This window comes from Salmo salar, chromosome 09, assembly GCF_965601325.2.
Source record: "Salmo salar chromosome 09, fSalSal1, whole genome shotgun sequence".
NCBI classification, from domain to species: Eukaryota; Metazoa; Chordata; class Actinopteri; order Salmoniformes; family Salmonidae; genus Salmo; species Salmo salar.
In genome coordinates, this window is record NC_138299.1 from 95,213,827 (window position 1) to 95,240,289 (window position 26,463).

The following is a 26,463-nucleotide window of genomic DNA, read 5'->3' on the forward strand; positions in this document are numbered from 1 at the left end:
AAACTGTGAGGGTCATAGCACATACAGGTTATCCAGGAGAAACTGTGAGGGTCATAGCACATACAGGTTATCCAGGAGAAACTGTGAGGGTCATAGCACATACAGGTTATCCAGGAGAAACTGTGAGGGTCATAGCACATACAGGTTATCCAGGAGAAACTGTGAGGGTCATAGCACATACAGGTTATCCAAGAGAAACTGTGAGGGTCATAGCACATACAGGTTATCCAGGAGAAACTGTGAGGGCCATAGCACATACAGGTTATCCAGGAGAAACTGTGAGGGTCATAATACATACAGGTTATCCAGGAGAAACTATGAGGGCCATAGCACATACAGGTTATCCAGGAGAAACTGTGAGGGTCATAGCACATACAGGTTATCCAGGAGAAACTGTGAGGGTCATAGCACATACAGGTTATCCAAGAGAAACTGTGAGGGTCATAGCACATACAGGTTATCCAAGAGAAACTGTGAGGGTCATAGCACATACAGGTTATCCAGGAGAAACTGTGAGGGTCATAGCACATACAGGTTATCCAGGAGAAACTGTGAGGGTCATAGCACATACAGGTTATCCAGGAGAAACTGTGAGGGTCATAGCACATACAGGTTATCCAAGAGAAACTGTGAGGGTCATAGCACATACAGGTTATCCAAGAGAAACTGTGAGGGTCATAGCACATACAGGTTATCCAGGAGAAACTGTGAGGGTCATAGCACATACAGGTTATCCAGGAGAAACTGTGAGGGTCATAGCACATACAGGTTATCCAGGAGAAACTGTGAGGGTCATAGCACATACAGGTTATCTAAGAGAAACTGTGAGGGTCATAGCACATACAGGTTATCCAAGAGAAACTGTGAGGGTCATAGCACATACAGGTTATCCAGGAGAAACTGTGAGGGTCATAGCACATACAGGTTATCCAGGAGAAACTGTGAGGGTCATAGCACATACAGGTTATCCAGGAGAAACTGTGAGGGTCATAGCACATACAGGTTATCCAAGAGAAACTGTGAGGGTCATAGCACATACAGGTTATCCAGGAGAAACTGTGAGGGTCATAGCACATACAGGTTATCCAGGAGAAACTGTGAGGGCCATAGCACATACAGGTTATCCAGGAGAAACTGTGAGGGCCATAGTACATACAGGTTATCCAGGAGAAACTGTGAGGGCCATAGCACATACAGGTTATCCAAGAGAAACTGTGAGGGTCATAGCACATACAGGTTATCCACTAGTTGTACCTGGTGAATATATAATATAGTACTGGTGGTAAGAGGGAGACCCAGTAAGAGATTTAGGCTAAAGCAGCTGTATTATCTATCTGTATTGGATCTAAGGTTACCTCCCTGACTGTTGTGTTGAGCTCTGTATCAAGCCTCTCTGGCACTACTCATAGACATACCAGTATAGTCTGTCCATACCAGTATAGTCTGTCCATACCAGTATAGTCTGTCCTCTGTATCAAGCCTCTCTGGTACTACTCATAGATATACCAGTATAGTCTGTCCATACCAGTATAGTCTGTCCATACCTGTATAGTCTGTCCACTGTATCAAGTCTCTCTGGTACAGCTCATAGACACCAGTATAGTCTGTCCATACCTGTATAGTCTGTCCATACCAGTATAGTCTGTCCATACCAGTATAGTCTGTCCATACCAGTATAGTCTGTCCATACCTGTATAGTCTGTCCATACCTGTATAGTCTGTCCACTGTATCAAGTCTCTCTGGTACAACTCATAGACACCAGTATAGTCTGTCCATACCTGTATAGTCTGTCCATACCAGTATAGTCTGTCCATACCAGTATAGTCTGTCCATACCAGTATAGTCTGTCCATACCAGTATAGTCTGTCCATACCAGTATAGTCGGTCCTCTGTATCAAACCTCTCTGGTACAACTCATAGACACCAGTATAGTCTGTCCATACCTGTATAGTCTGTCCATACCTGTATAGTCTGTCCATACCAGTATAGTCTGTCCATACCAGTATAGTCTGTCCTCTGTATCAAACCTCTCTGGTACAACTCATAGACACCAGTATAGTCTGTCCATACCAGTATAGTCTGTCCTCTGTATCAAACCTCTCTGGTACAACTCATAGACATACCAGTATAGTCTGTCCTGTGTTTTTCTTTCCCATTCTATTTCTCTGCTATGTTCTATTTGACCCATAATGACACACTGTCTGATATACAGTATTATTTCCTCTAGTTCTAGCTCCTACTCCAGGACCTTGGACAGTTCTGCCAACCAGAGACCCACGTCACCAGACACCGAGTCCAAGAAGTGAGTGAATCATGAGAAGGATGGGGGTAGAACGTTAGAAGTACAGTGAGTTATACCAGTTACTCTAGTAATGATGGTTACTATGTGAAAGTTATTATCAACGTGATTGTTACTATGTGATGGTTATCAATGTGATGGTTACAATAAGTATCTCTCGCTGACCCCTCTACTCCGCCCTTCTCTCTCCTCTGAAAGGGGTTTTGTGTATCTGAAGGAGTACGTGAACGCTACAGACCTAACCAAGCACAACACCAGAGACAACGATCCTGACTATGTAACGTCTAGTTCTACCAGCTATTCCTACAGCAGCCCTTACACCAGGTAACAATACTTTGACCACGCCGCACTTTGAAAATAACTCCTTGGCCCTTGTTGTCCAAATCTGAAGGAACCCAGATAGGTGTAATCAACACAGCAGAAGGAAGCTACAAGACTAGATGGGTGGAGCGGGGTCATCACCATATTCAAATCAAACTTTATTGCTTACACCTATCCAGTTCCTTCAGATTGGCAAATAAGTGGCATGGACACCAAGGTTATTATAGTAAATCAAAACTGAAACTAAAATAAAACTAAAATTGGAAAACCGATTTAGTAAACTGAAGAAAAAATAAAATAAAACGCAACATTTGAAAAACTGAAACTATTATCTTTGACTGCAAAACAATTCAATAAAAACCATCATAAATTAAGTTACTTTTAGGTTTTTGCATCTAAATTTTAACCAAAAATATAAAACGTGGCTTTCAAGCTTTTTTTTCCTAATGTGGTTTGAGCTTCTGAATCTGGCAGGTAAATGCTGCCAGTAGATGCCGATGTTTCAAATAGACCACCTATCTTGTGCATCACTGTCATTAGCGATCACTAGCTAACAGGGAAGAAATCCGAGGGCGAGCACGGAGCGTAACTGGGCCAAGCTACAACAGCTTGTGAAGATGCTGGAGCCGTTCTCAATCCACACACGACCAACTTCAAACTGACAGCCAGTCGCAGTCTGATGTGGTGCCGTGCTGTCTCAACTTTGAGGCACACCTGCAGTCACTACTGTTGCAAGACAGTTGGCACAGGTCCTCCTGAAGTCACTGCGGGAGCACTTTGCATGCATACTGAATCACTGTCCAGACAGAGGGTCAACCTGGCAGTGTATTAAGTACCTGCGGAGGGGCATGTTTACAGAGTCACCTCCCCAGTTCGGACAGGTAAAGGACGGATGTTTATCCACTGGATCTGGTTTCTGCCCCTGTATCCCAAGAGTTAGAAACCACAGAATATTGTTTGTTTGAACAGAAAAACACACACTGGCAGGCTGGCTGGCTGGCAGGCTGGCTGGCAGGCTGTGAACTGATAGATTTGTGAAGCATGTTTTTGGTGCTGTAGTTCCAGCTGTTTCTATTAGAACTATTTGAAGGGGTTAGCCAGTGATACGTGCTTAATGAAGTCATGGCACATTTGACGTTATATTAGTTGTTTTTTCCTCTCTCTTCTGTCAGATAAAGGTACATCATTCTTCTTACATCTGCTACTAAAGTTAAAAAAGCTTTGGATTGGTGTAAACATGGGCAAGAGAGTTTCCTTCCACCATATTTCTTGCACCAGTCTAGGCACTTATCCTTTAAATCCAAGTCACATTAGGATTGATTTATAATTTAAACCAAACCAAACCTATGGCCTTGTATGTAGTCTAGTTGCCAAAAGCCTGTATTACCATGGGCAGCACCATTGAGAACTTTCACCATTTTGATTTAGTCAACTGAGCGGGACTTCCAACTTATTTGACTGATTTCTCCTGATGACCCGGTTGGCATGACCTGATGACCCGGTTGGCATGACCTGATGACCCGGTTGGAGTCACGACAGCTGGGTCATCAGGAGGGATCAGCCAATGAATTTTCCTGGTGTAGAAGAACATGGATTATTTCAAGATGGAGATTCCCCCTCAGACATCATCATGACACAGATCCAGATGTTATGTCTGTCTATGGTCCATCACCTTATCATCTCCATCATGACACAGATCCAGATGTTATGTCTGTCTATGGTCCATCACCTTATCATCTCCATCATGACACAGATCCAGATGTTATGTCTGTCTATGGTCCATCACCTTATCATCTCCATCATGACACAGATCCAGATGTTGTGTCTGTCTATGGTCCATCACCTTATCATCTCCATCATGACACAGATCCAGATGTTATGTCTGTCTATGGTCCATCACCTTATCATCTCCATCATGACACAGATCCAGATGTTATGTCTATCCACGTCTATGGTCCTGGTCCATCACCTTGTGTATTACTGCCCCCCAAGTGGTAAGAAGTGACACCCCCCCCCCCCGCCCATAAAACACTATAGACCTACAACATATAAATGGCTCTTAGCCACCCACCCATTGGCTACTTTCTAAAACTGAAACTAAGTTTACAAACAAAATAGAAATGTTTTTTATTAAACTGAAACTAAATAAAGTCTGAAAACGAACGGAAACTAAACTTAAAATAAAACTCTAAAAATGAACAGACATAATAACAACTATTAAATACCAAAACTATAATAACTTTGATGGACACACATATCATTTTGTCTTTCCTTGGCTGGAAACTTGTAGATACAGGCTTTGATCGATTAGAGCTGTGTCCCATGCTCAACACCTCTCCCCCCTCCTCTAGGTCTACCATGACGTCTGCCTGTACGTACTGTGGAGAGCAGGTGGGTAACGATGCCAAGATCACCATCGAGCACCTCAACATCTCCTGCCACCCGGCCTGCTTCAAGGTAACTAAACCTGGTTATTAACATGTTAAACTCTGGTTACAATCATGTTATAGGTTATACACGTTAACCCTGTATCAGCTGTAGAGATTGCGGTAGTTATAAAAAGGGTTGTTTCAGTGGTATAGCAGCTGTGTTGCTAGCAGGTAGCATCATTGCAGACCAGAACTAAGCCTTCATATAGTCTTGGCTGTGCTACATTAACACTATGCTGTTGTTCTTGTTGCAGTGTGGTGTTTGCAGTAAGCCAATGGGAGACTTTCTGTACAACATGTTCCTGCACAAAGGGACAGTCCATTGTGAGAGCTGCTACGCCAACGTCTTGTAGATAGCTTCATCCCCTTGTCTCCCCGTCTCTTTTCCTTCATGGCCACAGAGGTGACAAGACTGGATGGCTGATATAACTGCTCTCTCCTATCAAGACCTGTCGTCTGCTAACAGACAGGGGATACTGCACCTTCATTTTGACAGGAATTTCCATGTGTCACATTTTGTTTTTAGACCTTTGTATGGGTCCTACTGAATTGAATGAGGTTAACACTGAAATACTATGGCAGTTATTCTATGGTTTAGGGTTGGTAAAGATAATAATCTGATCATATTACTGATATAGTTGAATCTTCCGTCCGTTTCAATGTCCACTTTTTTTGTTGCCTTTTTCTCCTTAAAGGCCCAGTGCAGTCAAAAACATGATTTCCTGTGTTTTATAATTCCACACTATGGAGGTTGGAATAATACTGTGAAATTGTGAAAATTATGATAATTCCCTTTTAGTGTAAGAGCTGTTTGAAAAGACCACCTGAAATTTCAGCCTGTTTTTGTGGGATGGAGTTTAGGACTGTCTGGTGACATCACCAGGCGGAATGAGTTAATAGACCAATAACAGAGAGTTTCAAACCGCTCAGCGAATAACAGCTAGTTGTCATGTTAGATAACCCTCCCATTAGGCTCGTCCAGTTAGGACTCAAACCGCTCCCAGACAGTCCTAGCTAAATTCTTGCTTGAGAAATTGCTTTTTGCTAAGAATTAATACATTTTATTTTAGACCATTTTAATTTAAAACAATCACAGTAAGATACTTAACTGTTACCCAGAAATGGTTTGACATTGAGATAAAAACGGCTGCATTGTACCTTTAATGTTGTAACTTGGTGAATGTATTGTGAAATATGAAGATACTGTATGTAAAAGCCTCTAAATATTATTACGTAATGACAATAGTTAACTGGGAACTGGATATGTAGATTGGCAGTTGGGTACAATTTTCTACTTTCAGGCTTGACTATGCAAAGTAAATAACTACGATTTTCGTTCAAACGTTTATTTTTAAATTGATGCTTTGACTCAGAAAAACAATAAAATTGATTTATATAAACATGATAAATATAGAGTATAAAAAATGTACATTATTGAGTGTTGAAAAGACAACTATTGGCGACAGGTTTGAGATAACAAAACATTACTGTAACTTGGACACAAATTAGGCCCTTTTGTACCACAGATGAGGGTACCAGGCATCTCAAGTGGACAACATTATAAAGCAGTACTGTGATATATATATTTTTGTACATCTTCTCTATCCTTTAGTCTACACTACCGATAGTTCAGTAGCAGTTCATTGATTCTTATTGCTGGTCCACATCTCTCAGGTTTGCGTTTGGCCCCACTGGTTAAGGGGTGCAAGTCTCTAGACAATTAGATGGCTTTCTTTCCTTGTCCTCTTTCTGTCAAAAAACACTGGCAATAAGGAACTTTCTCAGTTACCTCTGGCTCTCCTACTGTATGTGGTTCCTCAGCAGTGCAGGGTTCGACTAGTTATGCCTGTCCTCTGGCCCTCCTCATAGCCAACTCCTGGATGTGATGCCAGAGCAGTGCAGGGTCTGACTCGTTATGTCTGATGAGAGACTCCAATCCTTCAGCCTGATCTAGGCTCTGCCAGTAGTCCTGCGGCCACATCTGGACCCAGCTGGAAAAAAACACACACAAATAAATAAGGCTAATAAACACAGCAGTTTATTTGAAATGTTAGGAGAAAAAAAACACACGTGTGTGTGTGTGTGTATGTTAAGACATGTTAAGACACTCAATGGAGGAATATCTCTCAATGTAAACAGTACACTGTCATAATGTACTATAAGGTTAAAGCCTTTATTTCTGAGGCTGGTGGTGTCTACCTGTCATTGATGTGTAGATCCTGAAGGTCTCCAAACCCTGGGCTGGGTAGAGGACATCCCATATGAGAATTATTGGCCATCTTAGGCTGGGGGGGCGGGCTCTTCTCTGGGGCTTTCCTATAGGCCCGTTCAATTGCCAGTCTGGTATTCTCCTGGTCACAGACATAGCACTCAAAGCCGTTGAGGTAGTTGGGTTTGCTCATGTCGTTCACGCCCCACTCCCTGCTCTCCAGTGCCTCCAACAGGCCAACGTTGGTAACGTGGCTCGGCTTCTTAAACTGTAAATACTTAGCATACTCTTCATCGTTCTCATCCAACGCCTTGAGGAACTTGGCTAGGTCCTGAGGTGATGGGAAGTCATCGATAAGGATGACAGAGAGGTTGTTGGGCATCCAGTCGGCTACTGATGAGGAGCCGCGGTAGACTGGTACACAGCCCTGGTGGAGAGGGCGCCATAGCTTCTCTGTCATGTAGTCCTGGAGGAAATTAAATTAAATCCAACTTTATTTAAAGTGCATTTGAAATCACAACACGCTTTACAGTTAAAACAATGAAATGAAAGAGACAAAAATAAATAAAAAGACAATACACTATGAAAGTAACCAGGAAGTGCCTACGCCTTATAGTTCGAACGTTTAAAAAAAAAAAAAAAAGATTTAATGGATCTTCAATGCGCAAAATTGTAGCGCAATAGTCTTCATGCGGTAGAAGTAAATCCATCCACAAACAAATATCATTCTTTATATACGGAATAAAAAAATGAACAATTTCAACATTTTACTGAATTACAGTTCACATAAGGAAATCAGTCAATTGAAATAAATAAATTAGGCCCTAATCTATGGATTTCACATGACTGGGCAGGGGCGCAGCCTAGGAGGGCATATGCCCACCCACTTGGGAGCCAGGCCCACCCACTGGGGAGCCAGGCCAAGCCAGTCAGAATACGTTTTTCCCCACAAAAGGGCTTTATTACAGACAGAAATACTCCTCAGCTCCCCCTCTGACGATCCCGCAGGTGAAGAAACCGGATGTGGAGGTCCTGGGCTGTCGTGGTTTCATGTGGTCTGCGATTGTCAGGCCGGTTGGACGTACTGCCAAATTCTCTAAAACGACGTTGGAGGCGGCTTATGGTAGAGAAATGAACATTCAATTCTCTGGCACCAGCTCTGGTGAACATTCCGGCAGTCAGCATGCCCATTGCACACTCCCTCAAAACTTGAGACATCGATCTGTGGCATAGTGTTGTGTGACAAAACTGCACATTTTACAAGCTGCCCCTGTGTAATGATCATGCTGTTTAATCAGCTTCTTGATATGCCACATCTGTCAGGTAGATAGATTATCTTGGCAAAAGAGAAATGCTTCCTAACAGGGATGTAAACAAATTTATGCACACAATTTGAGAGTTACACTCAAACTTTTTGTGTATATGAAGCATTTCTGGGATCTTTTATTTCAGCTAATGAAACATGGGACCAACACTTTACCTGTTGCGTTTATATTTTTGTTCAGTATACACTCTCAATTTGTTTAATATGAGGCGACTTTACAGAATGTCACCTTTCATTTGACATAATGATGAGGGAGAAAGTTACAGAAGAACAAAGATCACACCCCCTCCCCCCAAAAAGGCTAACCTCTCACCTTTATCAATAATACGGGACGTTAGCTATTTTTTTTTCCTACCTCAAACTTTTTAAAGATGAATTCATGATTATCCATAATTATAGTAGTATCCAGATTCACGTAGAAGTGTTCGAAAACATCTTCTATTCTTATTTCAAATAAAAGTGACTCCAAAATGACAATACATTATTCACCATTCAGTTCATATTGTATAAGAGAGATTAATAAAAAAAATAAACACAAAGGATGTCTAAACAACAATAAAATCATTAAGGACAAGCTAAAAAAACATGAGTTTCAAACATGCCTAAAAACCTAAAATTGTCTCTCTATCACTCCCTTGCTCCTCTCTCCTCTTTCTCTTACCTGACACAGGCCGTTCTCCAGGGCCAGGTGGAACTTGTAGCGTGCCGTGAAGCTCATAAAGCCGGCGTCCTCCCCTGTGGCCGTGCTTGTGTCCTCCAGGGACTGAGGGAGGGGCTTACTGTTCAGACATTTCCCATACGAGTCCACCTAGAGGGAGGGGGGCAAGAGAGAGAGAGAGCGCGAGAGAGAGAAAAGGAGAGTGGGTGGGGGAACAGGGGACAAAGAGGTAGATGAGAGAAAAGTTTGGACCAGACTAAAGGGCTCAATTCACACAAATGGTTGCCAGTCTGCTAAATCATTAGATAATAAAAACCAGACAACATTCCTTTATATCAAAACATCTAGGCTAGGAGGGAACACATTCCATATCACTGTACCTCTATGTACTTCATGAGTTTCTGTACGTATCTGTCCCTGTCAGAGGGGACGTCACAGTGTGACTGCATGTACATGATGGGGGCCAGACCCTCTCTCCTCCAGCGGTTCTTCTGCTCCAGAGACACGGCTACAGGCTGGAGCAGGTATCCCAGGGAGGGCAGCCACTGCAGGGTCAGAGGGTAGTCTGAACCTCTCCTGAAGGTGGCTGTGGAGTTGAACATCCAAAATGAACAAAGGGAAATGTATGGTTTATTAAGACATGTTGCTTTGACAAAAATAAAATTCAAACAAAGCTTTGAGTTGCAAATTATATTCATTCAAGTGAGTGCTGTCCTTCGAGACTGCATCCCAAATAACACTCTATTCCCTATATAGAGCCCTATGGGCCCTGGTCAAAAGTAGTGCACTATATAGGGAATAGGGTGCTATTTGGGACGCAATCTTCATTTCTTTATGTGAGCGACTGTTGGCTCCATGTACCCTTTACTTTATTTACACAAGATAAGAGTTGACCCGCTGTCTCCTGTACCTGTGTAGTTAAACAGCCTGATGCCTGGGCTGTGGGACAGGACATAGTTGTTCATGGGGGACTCCTCGTGGAATAAGGCCCAGGTCTGGTGAGAGGGTCTGGGAAGAGGAGCCTCGTAGGCCCTGAAGTCTGTCCCATAGAAGATGATGGAGGAGGTACGTCGGTACAGTTGAACCTAAAGAGATTTAGGATGGTGCTAGTTTATACATATCCACATTGTAGTCAATATAAACTGAAATCCATGGTCATGAAAAAGACATGGGGCTATTATTAATAACATATTATAAACTACATGTATTAACAGATCACAAAGAAAACACTAGCCTGGTCCCATATCTGTTTGGTGAGACAATGGCCATAGGAGTTGGCAAAACAGCACAAACAGATCTGGGAACAGGCTAGGACATCACACAACAGTATAAACCATTGGAAGACCTAGCTATAATACTAGAACTACAGACCTTCCTATTGCGTGTGACCAGACAGGAGGAGGTGTGACAGTCGATGCGTTCTGTGTCTCCGGGGAAATGAGGGAAGAGTCCTGCACTCCACCACAACAGGATGGGCAGGTCCTTGTTGCCACGCGAGTCATTGTTGCCGGGGCCGCGGTAGGAGGCAACGGAAGAGAACTCCATGTCAGACAGTGCACTCTGCGGCTGGAAGGCACCCTGATCTGCATCCATGGAGTCTCCAATATCCTTGGGGTCCCCAACGTTAAGGGGGTCCTGGGACCAGGAACAGGGCAGGGTGGACAGGAGACACAGCAGCCCCAGACACAGCCACACACAGCAGGGCACCAGCCTGGCCCCCAGCCTCCCCTCCACAGGCATCTGAGAACCATTATATAGATCTGATATCATGCTTCTATTTGGATTCTGTCTGCTTGTACACTGATTCTGTCTGCTTGTACACTGCTTGTAAACTGATTCTTTCTGCTTGTACACTGATTCTGTCTGCTTGTACACTGATTCTGTCTGCTTGTACACTGCTTGTAAACTGATTCTGTCTGCTTGTACACTGATTCTGTCTGCTTGTACACTGCTTGTACACTGATTGTGTCTGCTTGTACACTGCTTGTAAACTGATTCTTTCTGCTTGTACACTGATTCTGTCTGCTTGTACACTGCACACTAGTCACAGTCTATGGATGTTATTGGCCAATAGATATGCTTCATGCAATAGATGGCTCTGGTCTGTCCATCACTTACATGATAGCTACACGGTGATATTTCACTATATACAGCCACTAAATATACTGATCTACTGTAGCTAGCCAGCCAGCTACGTCAAAGTACGGATCAAAGCCATCTTTCTGGCTGAAACAACCAATTTGAGGGACACAATCAGACATATTACAAGGGTCATAATAAACCGCACGTATTCTTACCGTTATCATTACAATAAACACATGAATGTAGACGCGTTCTTCTCTCTTTTTCTCTCTCCCCGAACTCAATAATTTCTTCTGTAAATGTGTATTTGGGTGGAGAGAAAAATGGGGGAAGCAGCAAAAAAAGGGAAGCAATCTGGGATCTTCACGCCAAATAAACTTTAATGCATTACTACCATCTACAGTTCTGGAGTGGAATCACACACTGACTGTGCACTTTCACGTTATTTTCTTCAGCGATAAAACATTTTAAAACACATAAAATAGAGAATATGTACAGTCAAAGCAGGGCCATTTGAACATGTTGAAGTATCCAGACTCACAGAGGATGGACCACATTTGACAGCTAAATAAATAAATGGACCAGGGATGGGTAAGTGAACTGGGCTTTAGGACCAGGCGTCGCGACTGAACTCTAGGGCGTATTCATTACGCATATTCTGTTGCAAAACGGTTCTTAAACAGAAGCAAACTGAATTAAACGGGGCTGAACAACCTGCATGTGTCCAATCGCAACTCTCGTTTTCGTTGCAAAACGCACCTGTTTAGAATAACGATTACCCTGGACTCTAAAAGCCTGGGGACGCACTGCAACCCCAACAAGCGAGTTCATAGCACATCACATTTCAGATGCAAAACTGGGCAAGCCACGACTCATATCATGGTATAGAATGAGGTAACGAAAACCATTTTACTACTTAAATGAATGCACATGTAGTAATATTGATTATGTTGCACGTTTGATCAAATCGGTCTGTTTATTCGTAGTTTAGTTGAATAATTCAGAACAATTGATGTCAACATCACCACCCATCCACTAAATATAGCTAGCTAACGGTAACAGTCTGGCTGGCTTATTTTTTTTATTTTAAAATCATCATCATCATCATCATTACATAGTCGCCATTTCATTTGCTAGCTATTCAGCCCTATATCTAGCTAGATGTCCTGTGTAATAATTTACGGAATGGGAACACTCAGATTTTATTATCTACAATAAAATGGCATCAGAACAACTATAGCAGTTAGTTGAGGTTAGCTACTACGTTAATTGGTTGATTCTCATGAAACCAGTTGAAACCATGGCACGAGCAAATTGAGTTAGAAAACCATGCTGTATCTGCAAGAATCAAATATTATTCAAAAATTAAGATGCCTGAATATAATATTTTCGCCTGAATTGTATGCACTGAAATGCTTCCAGATAAAATTCTCGGGTCATTAGCTAGCTAACTTATTTAACTTATTTGAATAAAACACAAAATATTTTGCTGTAGTTTGTCCATAAATCATAAAATTGTATACGTTAATAGAAGTTTACATTAAAATCTAATATTTGTTTTTGTAAAAAGTGTCTTTTGACATGTTTCTCATTACAATAACACTTTTTCAAGTTGCTGTAAAAACTCCAATCCTTTTTTAAAAATGAAGTTGTATTCCCCATGATGTGTCAGAGGAGCAGGCCTTAGATGAGCACAAGTTAATTTCATTTCTTCACATATTTTTTTTTATAAAAAAATGAAATGTAACCTTTTTAAAGGCCTTCAGAAGGAGAATATTATTCTCAAACACCCTCTTTACGACACTTAACCTTCTCATTACACTCATGACTAAAAAGCTAAAATTGGGAAAAACTTAAAGACCCATTGACCTTATCAACATGGAGGCATGAATGGGCTTTACTGATGTGGTCAATTGTTTTGAGTCATAACAGCAGTCTCCTATTACTGGTAGATTGAGCTAAGGGCCTGTCATTACAAAACATACTTCTCATTCGTGCCTCATTTTTAGGGTCAGTTTTGGTAATGATAATAAGCTAATTCTAATGTATAGTCAATGGGTGTGCTATGCTGGTAACGTTAATTATTTACTAGGACTACTGCTTACACTTATTGTATAGATTTGTTTTTGTAAAACAGTTATTTGATTAAGTAGGGGGTAGTCAAGAAATCTGGGTTTATAAACCCCATTTTAATTTACTTAAAGCCACAATCTGGAGTTTGTGTTTCAGCAAAGAGCAACCACCACTTAAAGGAGGATATTCCCCAATTTGACGTGTACCTGTTTTAAGCGCTTACCTATACTTTTGTTAGATATCCCAAGACAGTTGCTTGTCCATATCCCACATATTTAGATATTTTATAGGCATATCATGTTATGCCATTTGCTCGCAGGATCCCATTCAATTTAGAAATGCATCTAAAATACCTTAGAACCAAACACATCCATGTCCTAATATGCCAATATTACCCACAAAGACCTTTTGATTTATTTAAGTAACTTTTTTTGTCATTATGCTATAATAAGGGGTGTATTAGTCAATTGCATTAAAATCCATGATTTTAGTTTTATGCAAGTCATTTGGGATTAACAAATGACAGTTTGATGATGTATTGGCTTACTGAATCTCTGATAGAGCTCAGTACAGTTTTTCAATGGCAAACTATGCAACACTCATTACCGAAACATGCATTCTCATCTCCGAAACCTGCTTCTCATTACCGTAATGCGCCAGTATTTAGGAAAAATCAAACGTATACTTTTGCCATTTTGGCTGAATCTTAGTTTGTCTTTTGTTTATCCAATTGTGTACATAAAAATAACATACACAAGTAATTGTGACAATTTGTCAGAAAATATTGTGAGTGAAATTGCTAAATAAATGTTTATACAATTTTAAATATTTGATTTCAGTGTCATGTTTTAACTCAGGCCATTTTATTAGGTGAGGAATGTAAAAACACAAAAAGATATTATAAATTGACTTGTTTGACTTTTTTGGACTTCCAAAACTATCACGGTAATGAGAATTTTTGCATTGGTAATTATGGTAAAAATGCTTAATATCTTATCAATAAACATAACAATAATTATGAAATAGATAAATACAGATCCTAATCTTAGTGATCCAAGACGAATTATGGTGGAACTTTTTTTGTTGTTGTCATGTATTCCTGAGGCAGTCGAGTGCTCATCTTCCTGACTCATCGTTGTTGTTATGAAAGTCTCTGGTAGTGGAGGATACATTCTGAGTTGTTGTGAGTTAGCTAACTATCTAACTATCTATTGGGATATCTCATATGTGGCATAATAAGAAGCAGTTTACTGAAGCTGTATTGTAAATCAAGAACCATGATTTTCAACCATACTGTACACTGGTTCAGGGTTGCTTCCTGTCTCTACATTATCAACAACATGGGAATTGTGATGTACAGCAGAGGAACTTCAGCTCATCAGTAGTACATTTTACGACTTGCCAATCTCCAGCTCAACCAATCCCTGGGTTTGTGAGAGGGGGAGTTTCTTCTCAGGGTCATTCACCCCTATCAGGTGTCCCTGAGGACAACCACCCTGGTGACCTTACACATATCTCTTCACCTAGCACATCTCAGACAGGAGGGACATCACTTCCAAATAGTTGTTCTGTTAGTCTAGGTTACCAGATTTATGGCGCTCCATATACAAGGGCTTTTGGAAGAGAGATTATGTTGTTGTATCAGTATTTTTGTTACAATTTTTAAAGCTGCTGCTATTTGAGTTTGTCAGTTTTAGTAACCATTCTCTTTTGTTCTGTCTCTAGCTAGTCTCTCTCTCCACTTCTCCTCCTGGTGAGAGACAGCTACTTGATGTTGTTTTGTCTAGGCCTAAATTGTGGTGTTCATTGTCAGTATCTTCCAGCATGTATCTCTCAGGTTGCTGTTAGGTCTTCGGCCTCTCATGAACACAAAGCCAATTTTTATATATATAGGTATCGATAATAATGCTGCTGTTAACTGACAAGTACAAGATGGCGCTGACAGACTTGGTCTCCCTATTCCTAGCTTGTAGCCAACTTTGCAGTATTTCGTTTTTGTTGTTTTTTATTTCTTATATTACTTGTTCAGAACATTTCTTGCATTATTGCCTACAGCTGAAAATAACTTTTGGATATTAGATAGGCGGTCCCTCACCAGCATTTCGACCAGAAATTAGGCTTTCCTGAATTGGATCTCTTGTTCGTACCCCCAGAGGCATTTCCACTGCTCCAAGATGCCGCCGACGAGAAGAGGAATACAGAGTGGGTTTTTAGTCCGACTCAGAAGGCATGCATACCATCCACCGCTTCTGAGTATATTACTCTTAAACGTTCAGTCCCTGGAAAATAAAGTAGACGCGCTCAGGGCGAGGATCTCCTTCAAGAGAGACATCAGGGACTGTAACATGCACTGTTTCATGAAATCATGGCTCTCTCCAGGTATATTGTCCCTGTCCATACAGCCAGCGGGGTTCTCCGTACATTGCATGGACAAGAAGAAAGAACTGTGCGGGAAAGAGAGGCGGAGGTGTGTTTCATGATTAACTACTCATGATGTGATTGTGGTAATGTACAGGAACTCAAGTCCTTTTGTTCTCCCGATATGGAATACCTCACTATCAAATGCCGACCGCATTACCTCCAAGTTAATTTTCTTCGGCCATCATCACGGCCGTGTATATTCCCCCTCAAGCCGACACATGACGGCTCTTGAGGAACTACACTGGACTTTGTACGAACTGGAAACCGCAAATAATGAGGCCAAATTTATATTGGCTGGGGACTTTAATAAAGCAAATCTGAGGAAAACGCTTCCAAAGTTTTATAAATACATCGCCTGCGCTACTCGCTCATCAATAATTCTTGACCATTGCTACTCCCCTTTCCAGGAAGACTACAAGGCCCTCCCCTGCTCTCCCTTCGGCAAATCAGATCACACCTACATTCTGCTTCTCCCTTCCTATAGGCAGAAACTGAAACAGGAAATACCCGTGGTAAGGCCTGTTCAACGTTGGTCTGACCAATCGGAATCTATACTTCAAGATTGTTTGATAACGCGGACTGGGAAATGTTCTGGATTGCCTCAAAAAAATACAAAAATAAAACATTGATGTGTACACTGACTCAGTGACTGAATTGATCAGGAAGTGCATAGAGGATGTTGTTTCCACTGTGACGAGTATAACTTATCCAAGCCAAAAGGCAGCATTCACACAAATTTGAAAGTGCGAACCACTGCATTTAACCACGGTAAGATGACTGGGAACATGGATGAGTCCAGCTATGCCCTCCGTAAGGCAATCAAACAGACAAAACTTCAGTACAGAGACAGTGGAGTTGCAATTCAACGGCTCAGACATGAGACGTATGTGGCAGGAACCTCAGACAATCACGGATTATAAAGGGGAAAACCAGCTACGTTGTGTACACCGATGCTCTCGGACAAGCTAAACACCTTTGCCCACTACGAGGAAAATGTAGGGCCTCCACCTTGTGTCCGACGTGAGTAAGATATTTAAGTGTGTTACCCTCGCAAGGCTGCCGGCCCAGACGGCATCCCTATCTGCTTCGTCAGAGCATGTTTAGACCAGCTGGCTGGTGTGTTTACGGACATATTAAGTCTCTCCATATCCCAGTCTGCTGTCCGCACTTCAAGATGTCCACCATTGTTCCTGTACCCAATAAAGCGAAGGTAACTGAACTAAATGACTATCGCGCGTAGCACTCACTTCTGTCATCATGAAGTGCTTTGAGAGGCTAGTTAAGGATCATATCACCTCCACCTTACCCGACCCACTACAATTTGCATACTGCCCCAACAGATCCACGGATGACACAATCGCCATCGCACTGCACACTACCCTATCCGATCTGGACAATAGGAATACCTATGTAAGAGAGCAGTAGTCGATTAACAGCATTATCTTCAACACCATAGTGCCTTCCAAGCTCATCACTAAGTTTGGGGCCCTGGTTCTGAACACTGCCCTATGCAACTGGGTCCTGGACTTCCTAACGGGCCCCCAGATGGTGAAGGTAGGCAACAACACCTCCGCTACGCTGATCCTCAACACAGGGGCCCCACAAGGCTGCATGCTCAGCCCCCTCCTATACTCTCTGTTCACCCATGACTGCGTGGCCACACGTCTCCAACTCAATCAAGTTTGCAGACGACACAACAGTATTAGGCCTGATTACTAACAATGACGAGACATCCTACAGGGAGGAGGTGAGGGCTCTGGCAGAGTGGTGCCAGGAAAATAACCTCTCCCTCAACGTCAACAAAATGAAGGAGCTGATCGTGGACTTCAGGAGACAGCAGAAGGAGCACACCCCCATCCACATCGACGAGCCACAGTGGAGAGGGTGAAAAGCTTGAAGGTCCTCAGGGTGCACATCACTGACCACCTGAAATGGTCTATCCACAAAGACAGTTTGGTGAAGAAGGCGCAACACCGCCTCTTCAACGTCCAGGAGGCTAAAGAAATTTGGCTTGGACTCTAAGAACCTCACAAACTTCTACAGATGCACCATTGACAGCATCCTGTCAGACTGTATCACCACCTGGAATGGCAACTGCACCGTCTGCAATTGCAGGGCTCCCCAGAGGGTGGTGCTTTCAGCCCAACACATCACCAGGGGGCACACTGCCTGCCCTCCAGGACATCTACAGCACCCGGTGTCACAGGAAGGCCAAGAAGATCATCAAGGACCTCAGCCACCCGAGCCACGACCTGTTCACCATCATCTAGAAGGCGGAGACAGTACAGGTGCATCAATGCCGGAAAACCATTTTCTATCACCAGGCCATCAGACTGTTAAATAGTCACCACTAGCCGGCCTCCGCCCAGTACCCTGCCCTGAACTTAGTCACTGTTAATAGCTGGCTACCACCCGGTACTCAACCCTGCCCCTTAAAAACTGCTGCCCTATGTACACAGTCATTGAACACTGGTCACTTTAATAAGGTGTACATACTGTTTCACCCACTTTATATGTATATACTGAATTCTAGTCAAGGCTCATCCTATATAACTACTGCTGTACACACCTTTTCTATTGATGTACTGTCTATACACACCATCATGAACATATTTATTTTCTGGACTCTGACATTGCTCATTCTAATATTTCTTAATTCCCTTTACATTTCTGGGATGTGTGTATTGTTGGGCATTAATGTGCCGTTGGAGCATAAGCATTTCGCTACACCTGAAACATCTTCCAAATACCAATAACAAAAATCTCTCTGCTCATCCTTCAGGTTGCATTGACCCTGCTAGTACTAGCCCAGTAGCCTAGTGTCGAGGTGGAGGCTGGGTCACAGTGATCAGTAACCCGGCTAGGAGGCTCGGCTCCAGGCTAGCCAGCGTGCCAGCGGAGGGAGGTGGCCTGGTCCTGGAATGGCCTGGTGAGCTGCACCGCCTAGCAGCAGAGGAAGGTTTGTGATGAGCGGGAAGAGCCTGCTGTTAAAGGTGATCCTGCTGGGGGATGGTGGCGTGGGAAAGTCTTCCTTAATGAACCGCTACGTCACGGACCGCTTCAACTCCCAGTCCTTCCACACCATCGGGGTCGAGTTCCTCAACAGAGACCTTGAGGTCAGATTTAGAGCTGTTTCTGAATTAGTATTTTTTTTATTCTTCGCATTATCTCCTTATCGCCTTCTTAAACTGCAAAATAAGAGGAGGGACCTTGGACCTTCTTCTCCAATGAAATTAAGAAGGAGGTGAGGAGATAGACCCAAGCTCTGTCTGAAATTGAATAATAATAATTATTATTGTGTCCCTTTCTGGAAATGTATTGCATCTCAACTAACCACAGCACCGCATGACCACATAAGTGCATAAATACCTTCAGTTCATCTAGAAAGTATTCAGACCACTTGACTTTTTCCACCATTTTGTTACGTTACAGCCTTATTCTAAAATAGATTAAACAAAAATGTCCTCATCAATCTACACACAATACCCCATAATGACAAAGAGAAAACAGGTTTTTAGGTTTTATAAACTTATTTACATAAGTATTCAGACCCCTTGCTATGAGACTCGAAATTGAGCTCAGGTGCATCCTGTTTCCATTGATTATCCTTGATGTTTCTACAACTTGGAGTCCACCTGTGGTTAATTCAATTGATTGCCAATGATTTGGAAAGGCACACACCTGTCTATATAAGGTCCCCCAGTTGACAGTGCACATCAGAGAAAAAAAACAAGCCATGAGGTCGAAGGAATTGTCCGTAGAGCTCCGAGACAGGATTGTGTCGAGGCACAGATCTGGGGAAGGGTGCCAAAAATGTCTGTAGCATTGAAGATCCCCGAGAACACAGTGGCAGAAGTTTGGAACCACCAAAACTCTTCCTAGAGCTGGCAGCCCGGCCAAACTGAGCAATCGAGGGAGAAAGGCCTTGGTCAGGAAGGTGACCAAGAACCCGATGGTCAACTCTGACAGAGCTCCAGAGTTCCTCTGTGGAGATGGGAGAACCTTCCAGAAGGACAACCATCTCAGGCCTTTATGGTAGAGTGGCCAGATGGAAGCCACTCTTCAGTAAAAGGCACCACAACCCACTTGGAGTTTGCCAAATGGCACCTAAAGACTCTTAGACCATGATAAACAAGATTCTCTGGTCTGATAAAACCAAGATTAAACTCTTTGGCCTGAATGCTAAGTGTCACATCTGGAGGAAACCTGTCACCATTCCTACGGTGAACCCTAACCCTACGGTGAAGCATGGTGGTGGTAGGATCGAGGGAAAGATTCAATTGCGCAAAGTACAGAGAGAGCTTTGATGAAAACCTGCTCCAGAGCGCTCAGGACCTCAGACTGGGGCGAAGGTTCACCTTCCAACAGGACAATGACCCTAAGTATACAGCAAAGACAATGCAGGAGTGGCTTGGGGAAAAGTCTCCGAATGTCCTTGAGTGGCCCAGACTTGAACCAGATCGAACATCTCTGGAGACACCTGAAAATAGCTGCGCAGCGACACTCCCCATCCATCCTGACAGAGCTTGAGATATCTACAGAGAAGAATGGGAGAAACTCCCCAAATACAGGTGTGCCAAGCGTGTAGCGTCATACTCATAAAGACTCAAGGCTGTAATCGCTGCTTAATGTGCTTCAACAAAGTACTGAGTACTCAGCTTTTTGTTTTTAATACATTTGCAAAAATGTCTAAACCTGTTTTTGATTTGTCATTATGGTGTATTGTGTCTTGCATCTATTTCAGAATAAGGCTATAACGTAACCAAATGTGGAAATACAGTTCCTAATTCAGTTTGCGCATTTCTATTCCCGGAGAGGGGGGTTGAGCAGTTATTTGTTCAATTGATTTATAGTTTGACTAATTGCACCCTATTCTCAATATAGGCTAGTGCAGTGGACTGCTTTTTGACCCCACAGAATGTGTTTTAATAAATGTATTATATGCTGTGCTACTGTCATTGATTCTTCCTCCCCTGTCTACTGTTTTATCTTTATGATTGCTGTGCATATTATGTACAAATCTAATCCTTTTTGGGAGCAATAAAGGTTTCTCTTTGGTACAATAAATGTTTTCATTCACTTCCTCTCTCCAGGTGGAAGGGCGCCTGGTGACCCTTCAGATCTGGGACACGGCTGGTCAGGAGCGCTTCAAGTCCCTGAGGACGCCGTTCTACCGTGGCGCCGACTGCTGCCTCCTCACCTTCGCTGTAGACGACCTGCACAGCTTCCAGAACCTGGCCAGCTGGAAGAAAGAGTTCATGTGTTACTCTGACGTACGAGACCCAGAGAGGTTCCCCTTTGTTGTCCTGGGCAACAAGGTGGACAAAGAGGAGAGGGAGGTGGGGGAGGACGAGGCTCGGGCCTGGTGCGAGGAGAACGGCTGTTGTCCCTACTTCGAGACCAGTGCAAAGGATGATACGAACGTGGGAGTGGCGTTTGAGGCAGCGGTACTGGAGGTTCTGGCGGCGGAGGATCAGATCGACCACACATTGTTGAGTAGCACTATCGATCTCCACGGCAACCGTAAAGTACCGCGCTCTTCTTGCTGCTGATTGGATGAAAGGACTGGTCAGAGCTAGCCCCTCCCTGAATCCTCTCTGTCTACCCTGTAGCATTCTGGGAGCTCTCCACTGATGATGATGATGATGCAGGTACAAGCTACTGAGACAACCTGATTATCAACACAGCTGATTTTAAATAGTGTCAGGTTGTCGGTACAGAATGATTTGGAAGAGTATTGGATAATCAACACATCTGATTTTGAAAGGTTATCAATGAGGTACAATGTAACAGGTACACCATGTTGTTCAACTCTGTCTGCGTTCTGCAGTATATCACAAAACTGCTGTCTACATCCAACCAGCTTCATGTACCTGCCCTGTGTAATGTTTTCACCATATAGGCCTAGCCCTCCTACATAAGTCATTCTAATTTGATAATATTAATGTGTCCTTTCTGTTCTCCTCTCCAAGAGAACAGGCTGCTTCAGGCACAGCAACATTCTCATTCCTTAATCTCTGTGTCTTCAAAGATCTCACAGGTACTCTGACCAGGACATGACCATCACCCTGTCAGGTCTCACAGGTACTCTGACCAGGACATGACCATCACCCTGTCAGGTCTCACAGGTACTCTGACCAGGACATGACCATCACCCTGTCAGGTCTCACAGGTACTCTGACCAGGACATGACCATCACCCTGTCAGGTCTCACAGGTACTCTGACCAGGACAGGCCCATCACCCTGTCAGATCTCATTACATTGGTTGACTGACTGGTGGAATATAATATAATATACTGACATAGACCTGGTCTGTTGACTGACTGGTGGAATATAATATAATATACTGACATAGACCTGGTCTGTTGACTGACTGGTGGAATATAATATAATATACTGACATAGACCTGGTCTGTTGACTGACTGGTGGAATATAATATAATATACTGACATAGACCTGGTCTGTTGACTGACTGGTGGAATATAATATAATATACTGACATAGACCTGGTCTGTTGACTGACTGGTGGAATATAATATAATATAATATACTGACATAGACCTGGTCTGTTGACTGACTGGTGGAATATAATTTAAAACACTGACATAGACTGGACTTTTTTTCCAGTTCAGTTTAAGAACTGACAACATTGATTACACACGTTACTGTACCAGGAAAAATGTTTACTGCACAAAGGAATGACATTTAATTTTATTTTCTCCCAAAGGGAAAGATGTTTCTGTTCTGTCGTATCTGTTAACACTGGGTACATATGATGTACTTTGTATCTACGGTTGTGCCAAAAGTTTTGAGAATGAGACAAATATTAATTTTCACAAAGTCTGCTGCCTCAGTTTGTATGATGGCAATTTGTATATACTCCAGAATGTTATGAAGAGTGATCAGATGAATTGCATCTGCACGCACAGTGAGGAGAAGACTTTTGGAGGATGGCCTGGTGTCAAGAAGGGCAGCAAAGGGCAGCAAAGAAGCCATTTCAGGAAAAACATCAGGGACAGACTAATATTCTGCAGGTACAGGGATTGGACTGCTGAGGACTGGGGTAAAGTCATTTTCTCTGATGAATCCCCTTTCCGATTGTTTGGGGAATCCGGAAAAAAGCTTGTACGGAGAAGACAAGGTCAGCGCTACCATCAGTCCTGTGTCATGCCAACAGTAATGCATGCTGAGACCATTCATGTGTGGGGTGGCTTCTCAGCCAAGGGAGTGGGCTCACTCATAATTTTGCCTAAGAACACAGCCATGAATAAAGAATGGTACCAACACATCCTCCAAGAGCAACTTCTCCCAACCATCCAGGAACAGTTTGGTGACCAACAATGCCTTTTCCAGCATGATGGAGCACCTTTCCATAAGGCAAAAGTGATAACTAAGTGGCTCGGGGAACAAAACATCGATATTTTGGGTCCATGGCCAGGAAACTCCCTAGACCTTAATCCCATTGAGAGCTTGTGGTCAATCCTCAACAGGCGGGTGGACAAACAAAAACCCACAAATTCTGACAAACTCCAAGCATTGATTATGCAAGAATGGGCTGCCATCAGTCAGGATGTGGCCCAGAAGTTAATTGACAGCATGCCAGGGTGGATTGCAGAGGTCTTGAAAAAGAAGGGTCAACACTGCAAATATTGACTCTTCGCATCAACTTCATGTAATTGTCAATAAAAGCCTTTGACACTTATGAAAGGCTTGTAATTATACTTCAATATTCTATAGTAACATCTGACAAAAATATCTAAAGACACTGATGCAGTAAACTTTGTGGAAATTAATATTTGTGTCATTCTCAAAACTTTTGGCCACAACTGTATACCAGATGATCCAGTATTCTCTCCAAATATCCTGTAGGACTAACACTTCGTAGAAAGCCTGTGTGTGAGAGTTGTAGGAGACACTGGCTGTAATTTCATCCCTTACCTACTACGGTGAGGTCCCTCTCATTTTTTCGGTCTCTCTTGACACTTCAATGTTAAGGATATAGCGTTCTTAGTCAGTAAAGCGTATTCTCTATAGATAAGCCAGTTTTTGTTTGGCGTATGGCAGATCCATTTCTCTTTTCAGAAGTGCATTTGTTCTTATATTTACTGTGGGTTTTCTACCATGTAACGTGTGTTTGGGTTGGTGTGTCACTAAGGAAGAGCGAGGGTTTGTTTCCCAGCCCTACTGCCTTGCCTGTCTACCGCATGGGCCCTGTTCTGGAAAGTTACACATCTTTGTATCTTCACTTTTACCAATCTAATCAGGACTTTATAACACACAAACATAACTTTAATCTGCCTCTCAATTCAAGTTAAACGACTGTCTGGTACAGCAGAAGGGTCCACTGTGAAAGAGCCAGCCGTTCAATGAAACTTTAGCACTGTGTTATGTTGACTCTGTTCTCATGTTACATCTGTATCTATTGAAGGAGTTGATTTTGACTCAGCCTGTTGTATTTAGGAAAAACAGTTTAACAAAATAACAATTTATAATGTTCTAGGTCATGGTACGTAACAAAAGACAAGTATTAACTGACATGTGAATGTCTTGTTTTAACAGTTAACTATACATGTGATCTATTTTTACCCAATTGAAAAAGAGGTGCTTAAAGTCAGACGTCACATTCTACTGCTAGGTAAACTATATTCCTGAGAATGTGTTAAATCTTTCATACTCTGTTTAACATACAGTTCTTGTCTCCTCACCGTCTTGTCTCACCCGTCTTGTCTTGCCTCACCGCCTTGTCTCACCCGTCTTGTCTTGCCTCACCCGTCTTGTCTCACGCCCACTAACCAATGCTGATGACCCCGTTTTTGTTTTTCATTGTACTCTGTTTCCTTTGGGCTTGTCACACGGTGCACAAAGACATGGTTAATGTACATTGTAAATGGCATTCATTTTAATTCCTGAAATAATACTGTACCATCGTTTCAATCCTCAATACTGTACCAACTGACTGAAATCATTTAAACTCCACCCAAGTGTTTAGTCTGCTTTGAGCTGAGTAAGAAATGAATAACTATCATACAGTTGTGATGTAGGAATATAACTGTATATCTGTTGATTGCTTGTTGCAAATCCAATATCAAAACTTCCTTAAAACCACTCTTCCCCTCGTTGCCCTATGGAGGTTAAGACTGTCCCTTTACAGAGCTGCTTCCCAAATGGCCCCCGATTAATACAATATATAGTGCACTACTTTTGACCAGAGCCCCATGGCCCCATTGGGCCAGTAACTGGAAGGTTGCTGGATCGAATCCCTAAGCTGACAAGGTAAAAATCTGTTCTGCCCCTGATCAAGGCAGTTAACCCACTGTTCCATCAGGTGCTGAAGACGTGGATGTCGATTTAAGACAGCCCCCCCGCATCTCTGATTCAGAGGGGTGGGTTAAATGCAGGAAGACACATTTCAGTTGAATACATTGTTGTACAACTGACTAGCTATCCCCCTTTCCCTGTATAGGGAATCGGCCCCACTATATAGAGAACCCGGCCTCCCGGCCCCACTATATAGAGAACCCGGCCCCGCTATATAGAGCTCCCGGCCCCGCTATATAGAGAACCCGGCCTCGCTATATAGAGAACCCGGCCCCACTATATAGAGAACCCGGCCTCCCGGCCCCGCTATATAGAGAACCCGGCCCCACTATATAGAGAACCCGGCATCCCGGCCCCGCTATATAGAGAACCCGGCCTCCCTATATAGAGAACCCGGCCTCCCGGCCCCGCTATATAGAGAACCCGGCCCCACTATATAGAGAACCCGGCCTCCCGGCCCCGCTATATAGAGAACCCGGCCCCACTATATAGAGAACCCGGCCTCCCGGCCCCGCTATATAGAGAACCCGGCCTCCCTAAATAGAGAACCCGGCCTCCCGGCCCCGCTATATAGAGAACCCGGCCCCACTATATAGAGAACCCGGCCTCCCGGCCCCGCTATATAGAGAACCCGGCCTCCCTAAATAGAGAACCCGGCCTCCCGGCCCCGCTATATAGAGAACCCGGCCCCACTATATAGAGAACCCAGCCTCCCGGCCCCGCTATATAGAGAACCCGGCCCCGCTATATAGAGACCCATAACATTCATGGCCCCTGGTCAAAATGATGGCATAGGGAATCAGCCCCATGGCCCCTGGTCAAAATGATGGCATTATATAGGGTATAGGGTGCCATATGGGATGCAGTCAAATTGATGTAGGTGTGAATACTATCCAATATTGTATGACAATAAAACCAAACATGAAACATAACCAAATACAGGAACTGACTTGGATGTGGTTGTTCTTTTAGAAGAAGCACAACTCCTACCCAACACGCTCCCACCCTGTACAAGTCATTTACCAAGCGCAATATTCTCCACTGAAAGTGCTATTAAAACCAGGCTTAATCTGGGTCTGGAAAACTGGCACTTCACGTTTAGGGAGTCAGCTCCGACTGATCCTTCACAGGGGGTTACCATGGAGGAATGAGGGAGTCAGCTCCGACTGATCCTTCACAGGGGGTTACCATGGAGGAATGAGGGAGTCAGCTCCGACTGATCCTTCACAGGGGGTTACCATGGAGGAATGAGGGGGTCAGCTCCGACTGATCCTTCACAGGGGGTTACCATGGAGGAATGAGGGAGTCAGCTCCGACTGATCCTTC

The 26,463-nt window shown here is 43.2% G+C and overlaps 3 protein-coding genes across 4 annotated transcripts in view; 2 read left to right on the plus strand and 1 right to left on the minus strand.

The window, feature by feature from the left end:
* znf185 (zinc finger protein 185 with LIM domain) overlaps nt 1-6,459 on the plus strand; it is a 34,585-nt gene extending 28,126 nt beyond the window's left edge. For both annotated transcript variants that reach the window (XM_045724153.2, XM_045724152.2), the window contains exons 20-23: nt 2,229-2,303; nt 2,499-2,624; nt 4,973-5,078; nt 5,305-6,459. In XM_045724153.2, the coding sequence (XP_045580109.1) occupies nt 2,229-2,303; nt 2,499-2,624; nt 4,973-5,078; nt 5,305-5,403 (406 nt within the window). In that variant the 3' untranslated portion in view covers nt 5,404-6,459. The remainder of the gene's footprint in view (nt 1-2,228; nt 2,304-2,498; nt 2,625-4,972; nt 5,079-5,304) is intronic.
* Nucleotides 6,381-11,625, minus strand: pofut4 (protein O-fucosyltransferase 4). Its single transcript, NM_001139988.1, is given in 7 exon segments — nt 6,381-7,041; nt 7,250-7,725; nt 9,245-9,391; nt 9,622-9,827; nt 10,152-10,326; nt 10,613-10,981; nt 11,539-11,625. Coding segments are annotated over 7 exon segments (1,533 nt in total). The 5' UTR covers nt 11,548-11,625; the 3' UTR covers nt 6,381-6,890.
* A 333-nt stretch (nt 11,626-11,958) lies between these two features.
* rab9b (RAB9B, member RAS oncogene family) lies at nt 11,959-26,082 on the plus strand. The gene is made up of 3 exons (XM_014213151.3): nt 11,959-12,217; nt 18,600-18,933; nt 20,911-26,082. The coding sequence occupies exons 2-3, from the start codon at nt 18,784-18,786 to the stop codon at nt 21,367-21,369; spliced, it is 609 nt and encodes a 202-aa protein (XP_014068626.1). The 5' UTR covers nt 11,959-12,217; nt 18,600-18,783; the 3' UTR covers nt 21,370-26,082.
* Nucleotides 26,083-26,463: the final 381 nt, after the last annotated feature.